Here is a 13218-nt window from a genome sequence, read left to right on the forward strand (position 1 = left end):
ATATTATGTGTGGACGAAATCCAACCCATCCAAAAGCTGGTCCCATCACAGAAATCACCTTGCACTAAAATCAGGCTAATCCACTCATTGTGTGGGCCACCCAAGAGATAACAATCGACAACCACTGTTCCTGATCAAAAGTTCCCATGGGCCCAACTGAATAATGGATTAGCCTAATTTTCCTGCCAGCTGATCTTCATGGTGGGGCCAACCTTTTGGACGGTTGGATATGGTATAAACATGATACAGTTGGCAGTAATGCAGGGATTGGCCCTTGTTATCATGGGATAAGTTTGATTTCATGCTATGTTTGTAATACAGTGATACATTGAATGGATATACCCACCATCATTTGAAACTATTGGGAATAACACATGTTATATCCAAACTGATCATCTGTTTTGTAACCTCATTTTATGGCATGGGCCTAAAAATGAGACAGATCCAAAACTTATGTGGCCCCAAAGAGGTTTTCAACTATAGGTATTCAATCCCCGCTGTTTTCTATGATGGGGTTGACTTGAAATTTAGATCAACCTGATTTTTTGGCTCATGTTCTTAAATAATCTCAAAAAATGGGTGGACAATGTGATATAGCCCATACATCATGGTAGGACCTACACAACTTGTTAACATTGAGTGGAATTGGCATTAGACCCGATGCAATTCCATCTTAATTAATTCCAAGCTTTTCCATTCATATGTGCAAATTCCACTCCATGTTTGGGAAGAATGGAAAAGCTTTGAATTAGATTAGATGGAATTGCATTGGTCCCGTGCTAATTTCACTTAATGTTAGTAAGTTGTGTAGGTCCCACCATGATATGTGGGCTATATTCACACCATCCACTCATTTTTTGAGATTATTTTAGAGCATGGGCCAAAAAATAAGGTAAATCTAAAGTGACCCCACCATAGAAAGCAGCGGGGATTGAATACTCACCGTTGAAAACTTCTCTGGGGCCACATAAGTTTTGAATCTACCTCATTTTTAAGCCCACGCCATAAAACGAGATTACAAAACAAATGATATGTTTAAATATAACACGTGTGTTATTCTCGGTAGTTTCAAACGATGGTCAGTATATCCATCGTACCGAAGTATTACCAACAAAGCATGGCATTAATCTTATCCCATGGCAACAATTCCTACCATGGGTAATAATTATGTTTTTTTGAATCCCATCCCACCTAATCCCTTCTAATCCCACCCCACCGCCCAAACACGTCTGGAGTAGAATTTTCACTGGCCAAATGCAATTCCATCCCACTTAATCCCATCTAATCCCATGTGCCAAATGTCCCAGATTGTATTTGAACACCCTTCTTATATATAATTTTTATTTTTCTCTTTATTTTATGATCTTGCAAAAAATCCACACCCTTCCTTTTACATTCAGATTATGATTGGCCTAAGGAATTTTCCTCTTTTCATTCTTTTCTTTTTTTTTTTTCAAAAATTTAAGAATATTTCTAAAATTATTTATATTTCTCATGAAATATTATTAAGCAATGATCCGGTGCTCTCATTGCACTCTAAGTTATAGCACTGCTAATTGCATTGGGACATTAGGATGGTCCAATTGACTGATCTGGGCCATTCATTAGGTCCATCACACATTATGTTCATCACCATATAAAAATTCTATTAAGGAAACGATTCTAACCATCTGATTGATCACCTATAAAATGGATGGTCAAGATCGTCTAAGAAAGAATAGGCCTAATTTGAGCCATCCATTTTTTGGGGATTCTAAAGAATCACTTTCATCAGAGAATCTTAACAATCCTGTCCATCAATCAGAAAAAAGGACGGCTATAAAAGAGAATGCCAACTCATGAATGAATCTGGCCATCTGTCCAGTACGAATTTTGTGCTGTAGCTCATGGAGTGTATGCTGAAGCCAATAGACGGTTCGGATCAATCGATTGGATGGACCAACCGTAGGAGCACTGGATCAACTTTCACTTTTATTATACTTTCAATTAATAATTTTTTAATCTTGTCTTGCTGTTAATAAATCATATAGTAGAAAATAGTCACACTCCTTCCTTTTCTCAAGTAGATGTATTATTGGCCCACCAAAGAATTCTCTTTGATTTCTCTATCACTTTTGCAATTCTAAGATATGGGTTGTTTTTCCCTTGAAAACTACTTTTTAACATACTTTCTTCATTTTTTTCCTTGTTTTTCTACTATACTGCAATCAGTGGCAGGGATGGTAGTACTACTACTTTACTACCAAGACCACCTGTGTTTTTCTCTTTGTATCTGACAGCAGACATGAGTGATTGGATTTCTCAAAATGGGGAGAGAGAGAGAGAGAGAGGGAGAGAGAGAGGATGAACGTCCTTAAAACAAGCAAAACCCATCAAGGGTTTGATCTATAGACTCCATTAAACCCCTTCCACAAGCTCCTCAGATTCCCACAAGCTGATTCTGGCATTTGGGTGTTTGGGTTTTGGCCCTGTAATTCAATGGGAGGAAAGGGAAGGAGAGGAGCTGCTTTGTGTTTGGTGGTTTTGTTGGTGTTTTGGAATACTTCATATGGATTGCTTTCTCCCAAAGGTGTCAATTATGAAGGTGATTTCAGTGTTTTTCTTCAATTTATCCAAATGCGTATTTTCCTTTTTTCTGTTTTTTGATGTCTAGAAATTGAAAAAAATGAAAAATGGTTCTTATTTATTTTTTTTTCCTTCTTGTTTTAGTTCAAGCTCTGATTGGTATAAAGACATCACTAATCGATCCTCATAATGTTCTTGAGAACTGGGATAAGGATTCTGTCGATCCGTGTAGCTGGACCATGGTCACTTGCTCACCTGAAAATCTAGTCACTGGATTGTAAGTTTTTGCCTTTTCTGATTTATAATGGAAGAAGTGGATTCATTTTCATTTGTTGATTGTGCAATAACTCAAAGATGAGAACTATATATATTTGAGGTTTGCTCAAATACATCCCAATGAATTGCAATAAAATAGGCTGAGAATCTAGCTGTTTGATTCAGGATTTTTATTTTTTACTTTTCAATGACCCAAACCTTTTGTTTGATAGGGCTCCCCTTGGATGGTGGATTTCTGAAAAAAGGCTCTCGAATTGAATATTTCAACTGTTTGATTATACAAACGTTATGGCGGCAGTTCATGTTCAAAGCAAAAAAGTGAAATGATGGAAGGGTTGAAATAATTCAGTTGAGAGCTTTATTTGTTGACTTGCCATCATACAAAGCGTGACTCATCATATAAATGGTTTAAATCATTGAATGATAAACCAGATTCAAAAACTAAAGTCCTGAGGTATCATATTGCTGTATATTGGGATGTATTCAAGCAAACCTCTATATATGTATGTATTAGTACAGACACAAATTATATATAATTTTTGGGTAAGGAAATTTATATGTGAAGTTAAGAGCAAGATCTGATAATAATCTTGTAAATATAGATGTATTTGATATTCCTGTAGACAAAGAGGAGAATTACATATATGGGTACGAATGCTGTATATTCATAAGGACCGTCCGATCAATGTGATTTTTTCACTATGGCCAAGCCCATAGTGGGATGAACGAGAACAGTCCAAATCCTTGATTTTGGCCATACCTTGATATGTATGATGAAAGTATTAGTAATATGTAGATAGATGTTGTTGCAGATATTGAAGTTTGTTTGAATGGTGTTTTTGCAGAGGAGCGCCGAGTCAGAATTTATCTGGGACTCTCTCTCCAAGTATAGGAAACTTGACAAATCTTCAGTCTGTGTAAGTAGAATGGAAAAGATAACATGATTTTTGTGGTTTTTGATCATTTTTTTTGGGTGTTTTATTTCTAATGGGGGGATGATCGGCAGGCTTTTACAGAACAACAACATATCGGGAGTGATTCCGCTAGAGATTGGGAAGCTCTCAAAGCTTCGTACGCTAGATCTTTCTATCAACTCGTTTAGCGGTGAAGTACCCAGTTCTCTTGGCTACCTGCAAAACCTTGAATACCTGTAAGTAGAAGTCATGTAAAGAAGCTGAAGGGCTTCTGAAGTTTGAAAATTTTATAGTTCTTGGTCTGGTCTGGATCTGAAGAAGAAATCCATTTCACACACACGCATATGTATATACATACATATATATGGAGGATTTTTATTTATTTATTTATTATTATTATTATTATTTTTTTTGGTAATTGTATAGCTGTACATACAAATAGGGATTTTAATTTTGGGAATTGAAATACTAGTGAAGTGTACTTTTCCAATTCCCTGAATAGTGGGTCCACACATGCATGGATATAGTGAGTGTTTTTTTTTTTTTTTTTGGAGGGATTATATGATACAAGTTCCATGTATTTGCAGCATTTTGACAAATATCTGAGATTTTTTAAATTAAAATAATTCACTTTATACTTTTATATTTATTTTAAATTTTTTAGTAATTTACAATAAATATTTTTAAATATTTTATTTTCAGTGAGCTTTTCCTGATAATATTACAAGGCAAACATCAAAATCTGAAGATCTCCCAAGAAATTCAGGGGCCGAGAAATTGCCGAGAACCAGATTTGTCACTATGATTTTCAAAGTACTCGCAGGTTTTCATTTCCAACAAGTGGGCCCATGGTTCAATAATGCATACCATTTGACTGTTGAGTCCCACCAAGCATGGTGAATGTCCTGAAAATCCACAGATTGGAAATCTACAATTTCAGTTGAATGTGGACTGTCGTTTAATTCCTCTTCTTGATCATCTATCTGTAGGCCACAGATATAAAGGTTAAGATCACGAAGGAGATATTTTTTGGTATGGATACCAAAACATGGGCCTCACTTGTCGGAACATAAAACCTGTGTATGGTGCCGAGAGATGTGGGCCACACATCATATAATTCCTCCACTTATATATTTATTTATATTTATTGAAATATTGAATTGTTGGGCTGAATCTGATCATGGGTATTTGAATTTGGGTCAGGAGGCTTAACAATAACAGTCTTTCAGGAGCATTTCCTTTGTCTTTGGCTAACATCACCGAGCTTGCTTTCCTGTAAGTCTCTTCAACTTCCATTGTATAATCTGTATATTTCTTTCATCTATTGGAAATTTATAACTGAAGAAGGTTTCTTTGGTTTTTATGCTACAGGGACTTGTCTTATAATAATTTGAATGGTCCTATTCCACAATTTCCCTTTAGAACATTCAAGTAAAGACTCTTTAGTCTTGTTTTTTTTTAGTTTCAGTTCTAAGGTTGTGTTTGGATGCACAAGTGAATCAAATTAAGTTTGGGAGGAATGGCGTAGTTTTAATTGTTGTTTCCTATCATTTTGTAACGAGGAAGTAGCCCAGAAATTGCAATTGTATTTCTTTTGGGTCCAACTCAAAATTAATGTAATCCAATATGAATATTAAGGAAACTACAGTTTGGTTATTTCCACTTTGCTATACTAATGATTAAAATTTGATTTGATATTGCATCCAAACACAACATAAATCTTTTAGCAGAAAGATGAAACATTTAGCTTATTCGCTTTCTTTTTTGGTTGAAGCATTGTAGGAAATCCTCTGATATGCGCAACTGGAAAGGAGAAAGATTGCTTTGGAAAGGCACCGATACCGCTTTCATTCAACTTGAACAATTCACAGAGTACTGATTCTAAATTATACATTCCACCAGTTTGATATATTGTTTTTCTTAAATCCTTTGGTTTTATAATAGATGAATCTCTCTCTCTCTCTCTCTCTCTCTCTCTCTCTCTCTCTGGTATTTTCATTGCTACATTTAGCTATTCAAGGCAGGTTTTGACTTTCCATTCTTAAAATGCTGTTTCATGTATTCTGTTGGCAAGTTCTTGTTCTCTGTATTTTCTTTTCCTTTTCCTTTTTTTTTTTTGTCCATCATCTTCTAATTCTCAGAGGTTAGAGTCGACTTCTTTAAGTCTTCCCTAAGTTTTCTATGGTCATGCATGAAGCTGCCTTTTGGATGCATTATTGAACTGAATTAAAGTTATTAGTTCAGTAAAGAGGAAATGACTAAATTGTAATGGCCTCCTCAATATTCATTCATGGTTTTAAGAATTAGAAAATTCCGATATGACTTGGTGAGTCATGATTCGACTGCAGATCGAATGAGTTAATCCGAGTCGCCGAGTCTAAAACCATGATTCTTCTCCTTTTTGAACTAAATTGTTGCAATTCAATTCATTTGTGTATCCAAACACACCTCGATGAAAACTTTGGAAAAGAAATTCATTTTCATGGATATCTACACTTCCCTGTTTGAGAAAAAAAATAGGTATGTAAATCTATTTCCATTTCAATGGTTTTACTAAACAAAATGTCAATGTCGCTATCTTTCAAAAGACCTGTTAAATGTAGATTCCTTATGTTATTAGAGACCGTTTTGGTAGTTTGACCATCGACCCTCTTTAGGGACTATTTGGATATCACTAATTCCATGGAAATAAATGGAAATTGAAAAGGTTTTCCATTGGTGTGACCATTTTTTGAAGTTAGGATAGGAAAGAAAAGGGTGGATTCCACAAGCACTCATCGCACTTTTCCATAGTTTGGATTCTGTAACACAAGAAATTAAGTGATGTTGCTTTACAAGTATGAGATTTCCATTTGCTATCCAAACAACTCCTAAAAATGAAATCTATATTTTTGTGCTCATGGAAATAATCATTACCTAATCATCTCCTTTTCTTTTCTTTTCCCTCTTTCGATGCATCTATCCAAACACAGCCTTCATGGAAAACTTCACTCCAAACCAAACTATTAGGTTCCTTAGATTCCCATTTCCTAATGATTCCATAGGGGTTTTCCAGTCTTGTATTCTTTTCAATATGGTGATATTTCAGTTAGTCATTTCTGTTCTTTTATTCTTATTTTTCTCATTTTTGACATGATATCTTTCTCTATGTTCTTGAAGGCACTCAATCTTCGGGAAGACCCAAAAGTCACAAAATGGCCCTTGCTCTTGGGACGAGTCTTGGATGCATTTGTCTACTCATGCTTGGGTTTGGGCTTCTCTGGTGGAAGCAACGATATAACCAACAAATCTTCTTTGATGTCACTGGTTAGTAAAAAATAAAAAAGGGAATGAATTAGATGCATCGATGAGGATAAAAAGGGAATCCTTTGGCGATTTCTTGAGGCTGCATTTGGATGTATAAATGAATTGAATTGCGAAGTATCTGTTTAATGAAGAGGAAATGACGAAAAGTAATAGCATCCCCCAAATTGCAGTTACATTTATTTCAAGTCCTTTGAAAATAACATATTTCGAATCCAACTTGAAATAACATGATTGCAATTTTGGAGCACAGACTCTGAATATGGATGCGAAGGAAATAAATTACAATTTGGTTATTTCCTCATTATTTAGACCTGGAATTGGAGTTTGATAGTGCATCCAAATGCACCCTAAATCATGATTTTCTGACTCAACGACACTGACTAACTCGTCTAATCCTGAGTTGAGTCAGGAGGGATTCGTCTGAGTCATGTCAACTCAGGGATTTGGGGAGAGTGACTTGTGTTACTGAACTGGATTAGATTTAACCGAGTCTGAGCCTACTCAGATGAGTTGCATCAGACTCAAATGAGTCAACAATCCATGCCCAAAATGAATTGGCATTACACAATCACAGCTTCAATTAAAATAATTTCTATTTGGACCAGCATTTCATGCAGTTGGTGTTGTTGATGTCTCAAATCTTTCAGCAACAGGGTCTGTCGATGTCATTGACAGACTGGTTGATGTCATCGACAGACCGTTCGATGCCATCAAGATCCACTTCTACCCAATTGCTTTTCGGCTAACAGGAAGCACTGGCAATCCAGAATATTTTTCTAGTTGGTCGCATTGTAATGGACCAATATCACCTCCATCAAAATCTCCCATTCATCCAATCATTCTCTTCCTTTTTCCATTTGGTCCACTTGTTATATATCAGTTTTACAATCCATTTTCCAACCAATAGCTGGATGGCTAGTACTGTCCAATGAGAGAGTTCTTTTGCAGGCTCACCCATCCATGGTAGGACCCATAAGATGAATGCTCTGGATCAGTGAAATTTGGGCCCCACTTGTAAAGTTACCTCACATAGAACAAGCATGAACAATACAAACAGAACAAACATAAAACTACTGGTCTACCATTACTAATATTTCCGTACAAAACAATTCACTTCTACATCTGATTTCGCTGGAACTAATCCATTCTTTGAATGTTTTAGACCACCATCGTGAGGAAGTTTGCCTCGGAAACTTGAAGAGGTTCCCATTTAAGGAGCTTCAGATTGCAACTGATAACTTCAGCAGCAAGAACATGATTGGCAAAGGTGGGTTTGGAAATGTCTATAAAGGTTATCTCCAAGATGGAACCGTTGTGGCAGTAAAAAGGCTCAAAGATGGCAGCGCAGCAGGTGGGGACCTCCAGTTTCAGACAGAAGTAGAGATGATCAGCTTAGCGGTGCATAGGAACCTTCTCAGGCTTTGTGGGTTTTGCTTGACGACAACAGAAAGGCTTCTGGTTTACCCATATATGTCAAATGGGAGCGTTGCTTCCCGACTCAAAGGTAACGAAAAACGTTGAAAATCTGAATGTTGAAGCTTTGGATAGAGAGAATAGAAATAGGCTGGTGAACTTTTCCTTCTTCCATTGCAGAAATGTGTCAGTCCCCTGAGTCTGTAGAAGTGGGGTCCATGGTATTCAGAGCATCGCTTTGATGGACCCCACAGGCGATGGGCAATTTCACAAAATCAATCAGTTTGGAAGATGATAGCAATCCAACCCTTTAAAAAAAAAAAAAAAAAAAAAATGTTTTCATGGGCATGTTAGTAGCATAGATCAGGAACCTGAAAAGCCAACTTGATGTTTGGCTGGTTGGGTTGACTCGATCGAACTCTTGACTCGATATTTAACTATTGTAAATTGAAAATATTTGGAAGATAGATGATCTAGTTGGATTAATGTATGAAACCTTTCAATGCACTTAACTGCATTTGGACTAGTTGGCATCCACATCACCTATCTGCATCGTCCGTTGGGTTTAGTCCAATCTTCTTCCTATGGAAAAATCATGGCAATCTTTGTTTGTAAACATCCAATCTTCCGAAACAATCTGGTCCATTCATTTCTGCATGCCATTGACTTCATGGTTTAGATCATCAGACAAGTAAAATTTTCTCAAGGCAGCCAATGAAGAGTTGACTGGATCGAATGGATGGTCGAGATAGGTGACATTGATGCCAACGTCCAAGCGAAACTAGGATCATGAATACCTCACTTGTTAAGTGCCAACGAGTCTCGACGAGTCTCTCCGAGTCTAGGCCAATTCTCTAAGTAGACAGCCCAATTTCGAATCGAGTCAGTGAGTTTTGGATGTTTGGTGGCCATTCTTTTGGAGCTGAATATTTTGATAAGAACATCAACTCATTTCAAATCCATTCCATTTGTATGTTTTTACTTTCATGTAGGAAAACCAGCATTGGATTGGAGTACCAGGAAGAGAATTGCATTGGGAGCTGCAAGGGGTCTCTTGTATCTTCATGAGCAATGCGACCCGAAGATAATTCACAGGGATGTAAAAGCAGCCAATATATTGCTCGACGACTACTGTGAAGCTGTAGTGGGAGATTTTGGGTTGGCGAAGCTTTTGGATCATAGAGACTCGCATGTTACAACTGCTGTGCGGGGGACTGTCGGGCATATAGCTCCTGAGTACCTCTCAACTGGGCAATCGTCGGAGAAAACAGATGTGTTCGGGTTCGGAATCCTCCTCCTTGAATTGATCACTGGTCAGAGAGCTCTAGAATTCGGAAAGGCGGCGAACCAGAAGGGAGCCATGCTTGATTGGGTGGGCATACTTCATAGTTTCTTGTTGAATTTAGTTCCCTCCACATCCATTGAGGTCTGTAATGTGACACACGCATAGAGCTGGGCATCGAGTTGAGTTAGACCGAGTTATGGCTGACCCGACTTGATCTGGTTTTCAAATAGGCCTGACCCGAACTCGACCCAATTCGGTACCGAGTCCAGCATACCTGACCTGATCCGAGTCCGGGTTTGGCCTGGACTAATCAGGACTGAGTCTGACCCGGTCACAAGTACTGAGTCTGCACCGAGTCGGGTCGGGTGCAGTGGGTATCCATCCACTCTAAACCTACTTTTTTTAAAAAATAAAATAAAAAAATATACATGTACAAGTCGAGTTTCAGATAGAGTCGAGTCAGTACCAAGTTGGGTTTCGGGCCAAGTTGAGTCGAGTTACTAGGCTACTCGAACTCGACTCAGTTTGAGTTCGGATTGGGAGAAGTCAACTCAATTCAGATTGACTCGCCTACTTGGTTCGGATCGAGTCAGGTTTGAACGAGTCGAGTCGTCCCGTGCCCAGCTCTACACACATATCATTGTAATTGCTATGTTGAAAATATTTTCACTGAATCATTTGTGGGCCACTGTGATTCATTGATGTCATCTACTCCGATCATCAGATTTTAAGCCTCTTTATTGGGCATGAGCCCAAAAATCATGCTGATCCGTGACTCAGGTGGCCCACAACAAACACATGACTATAGTTACAACGAAAATGTTTTCACCGAATCATTTGTGGGCCACTGTGATTCAGTGATGGAATCTACTCCGATCATCAGATGCATTGTCCCTTTCTTGTGTGTGGTCCCAAAAATCACACAGATCTGTGACTTTGGTGGCCCACACACATTTCATTGTAGTTACGATGAAAATGTTTTCACCGAATGATTTGTGGGCCCTATTGTGATGCGTCGATGGCATCCACTCCAACCATCGGATGCATCGCCCCCTTTTCAGGCATGGGTTCAAAAATCACGCTGATTCATGACTCAGATAGTCGACACAATAGGGAACCATGGAAAAAGGGCATGCCCACCATTAATTTCGAATGGGGCCCATCTGTGTTTCAAAATTGCCTGGTGGCTATGGGATCTCTTCATCTGATGTAGATTCTTTAGGTGAATGGGTCGGATGTCATCAACACAACAAAGTGGGTCCCATTTAAAATCAAGGGTGGCATCCCCCTAAATGTTTCCTGCCGTGTGGCCCACCTGAGATTTGGATTGGACCGATGTTTGGGTTCCTGGCCAAGGGATCCAGGGCGAGTTTAGTGGATGGCTTGGATGTCATAAATACATCATGGTTGGTCCCGGATGGAGTACAGCCCGAAAACCACAACTTAGCCCTGATTTTAGTGAATTTGGACAACTCTATCTTTCATCCACAATGGGATTCTCGGACAGTCTGGACTAAGTTGCGTATGGATTGCCACATTTTAATAGATGGTGGCAAACGCACACGGCTGTCCGCCTCTTGTATCTTCGTATGTGTAAATGCATGCATGTAGTATGTATTGTTTCTTCTAGCAACCTACTATCTGACTCCCACGTGGTATCCGTGGTCGGGGATGGGAAAGGGTCGGGTCCGGGCCTGACCTTCCAACCAGATCCATTTACCAAACGGGTCCAAGAATTCCGGTCCGAACTCAACCCAATACCCATTACCCTGTGGCTTGATCCCAACCACTCAAAATTCATCAAGCCCAAGCCCAAGTCCAACCCAACCCACTTAATTGTAATCGGGTCAGGCTCGACCGACCCCAACACAACCACATGTGGGTTTAAGAATGGAATATGGGGCTAAAGCTATGTATCACTCATCTCAATTAGTAAATACATACAAACACACATACATCATGTGGATGTATCTGTACTATTGTTTTGGGTCATTTAAGCTTGGGTGGGTTGGGTTGGGTTGGGTTGGGTCGGGTAGAGTTCGACCCAAGTCCAATCCATTTACTTGTTCCAGGTTTTGGCTGGGTCGGTTCGGTTCATCTAATCTATATGAGTGGGTTGGGCTGGGTAGAATTCAACCTGAGCCTAATCCATTTACATGTTTCAGGTTTTGGCTGGGTTGGTTCAGGTCATCTGGCCCGGCTGGGTTGGTTCAGGTCATCTGGCCCAACCCATTGATAAGCTATATGGGCGGGTTGGGTTGGGTTGGGTTGGGTTGGGTAGAGTTCAACCTTAGTCGGACCCATTTACCTTAAATGGGTCACATTTCTAACCTGAGCCCAATCTACCCATTTAGCTTGGCTCATACCTACTTCATAAGTGGGTCGAGCCAGTTGACCCGACCCATTGCCACCCATACCTGTATTATTATTATTATTATTTTTCCTGATTCATTTAAATGGCCTGATTTCACACCATAGGTGAAGAAAATTCACCAAGAAAAGAAGCTTGACATGCTTGTTGATAAAGACTTGAAAGACAACTACGACCGGATTGAGCTCGAAGAAATGGTTCAGGTGGCTCTCATATGCACCCAATACCTTCCGGGCCACAGGCCCAAGATGTCTGAAGTGGTTCGAATGCTTGAAGGAGATGGGCTTGCAGAGAGATGGGAAGCATCACAAAGAGCCGAACCACACAAGTGTCGAGCCCATGAATTCTCCTCTTCCGAGCGGTACTCCGATCTCACCGACGACTCTTCATTACTAGTGCAAGCAATGGAGCTCTCCGGCCCAAGGTGAATTTTGATAAAAAATCAAAAGAAAAGAAAAGAAAAGGAAGCGACCACAACGTTGTCCCGATGTAGTCAAGCCGTTTGAAAGAACACATGAGAGTTGTGTATAGTAGTATATTAGTGGTCTAAAAGGTTGTGTATACAAAGCTAATTTGAGTAAGAACGTCGGAAATCGGGAGGTGCAATGAGTCATGAGCTTGTATGAATAATGTGATTTTTTTTTTTTTTTTTTCGTGAAAAAGAAAGAATATGTGATAAAATATATAGTCTTTTTCAAGAATGTTCTTATTAGTAACTTTTAATTTTTTAGCGATTGAAGATTGATGGTGACACATATGAACATGTGTGATGCTTGAACTTAGAGGGTCACACATGTGGCACATGGAAACATGTTATGCTTGTGTATGGATAATTATATTAATCTGATGCATCGAAACTAAGTATCAATAACAAGTAGTTGCACCTCAATCCATAGCTAAATCATATTCATGACTACAAATGAGTCATGGATATGATTATTAGTTAGGACACAATTTTGCTCAAACCTAATCTACCTCAGATTGTGCAATTTCTTGGGCCTCAATCGAAGGGGCATGCTCCAATGCTAATCGGTAGACGTGGGGTCCAGCGATGGTTGAAAGTCCAGCTCATTGATAAGATGCAATAT

At 38.9% G+C, this 13218-nt stretch overlaps 1 protein-coding gene across 2 annotated transcripts; it reads left to right on the top strand.

The window, feature by feature from the left end:
• The first annotated feature begins 2180 nt into the window (after positions 1 to 2180).
• Positions 2181 to 12839, top strand: LOC131257991 (protein NSP-INTERACTING KINASE 1-like). 2 transcript variants are annotated; one of them, XM_058259010.1, is made up of 11 exons: positions 2182 to 2584; positions 2710 to 2842; positions 3687 to 3758; positions 3848 to 3991; positions 4959 to 5030; positions 5127 to 5186; positions 5530 to 5627; positions 6915 to 7061; positions 8224 to 8565; positions 9467 to 9846; positions 12238 to 12839. In XM_058259010.1, exons 1-11 carry the CDS (start codon positions 2479 to 2481, stop codon positions 12556 to 12558), a joined length of 1875 nt encoding a protein of 624 aa, XP_058114993.1. In that variant the 5' UTR covers positions 2182 to 2478; the 3' UTR covers positions 12559 to 12839. The 2 variants fall into 2 exon arrangements, with proteins under 2 accessions (XP_058114994.1, XP_058114993.1); XM_058259011.1 differs by lacking the exon at positions 5127 to 5186 and having other exon boundaries at positions 2181 to 2584.
• Positions 12840 to 13218: the final 379 nt, after the last annotated feature.

This window comes from Magnolia sinica, chromosome 10 (genome assembly GCF_029962835.1).
Source record: "Magnolia sinica isolate HGM2019 chromosome 10, MsV1, whole genome shotgun sequence".
Taxonomy (NCBI): domain Eukaryota; kingdom Viridiplantae; phylum Streptophyta; class Magnoliopsida; order Magnoliales; family Magnoliaceae; genus Magnolia; species Magnolia sinica.

Bases quoted from the DNA above. Each gene is read 5' to 3' on its own strand.
- LOC131257991 (XM_058259010.1), top strand. From the start codon at position 2,479: ATGGGAGGAAAGGGAAGGAGAGGAGCTGCTTTGTGTTTGGTGGTTTTG. The intron at 2,585-2,709 runs GTGATTTCAGTG...TTCTTGTTTTAG, and splicing joins CAAAGGTGTCAATTATGAAG to TTCAAGCTCTGATTGGTATA. The intron at 2,843-3,686 runs GTAAGTTTTTGC...GTGTTTTTGCAG, and splicing joins GAAAATCTAGTCACTGGATT to AGGAGCGCCGAGTCAGAATT.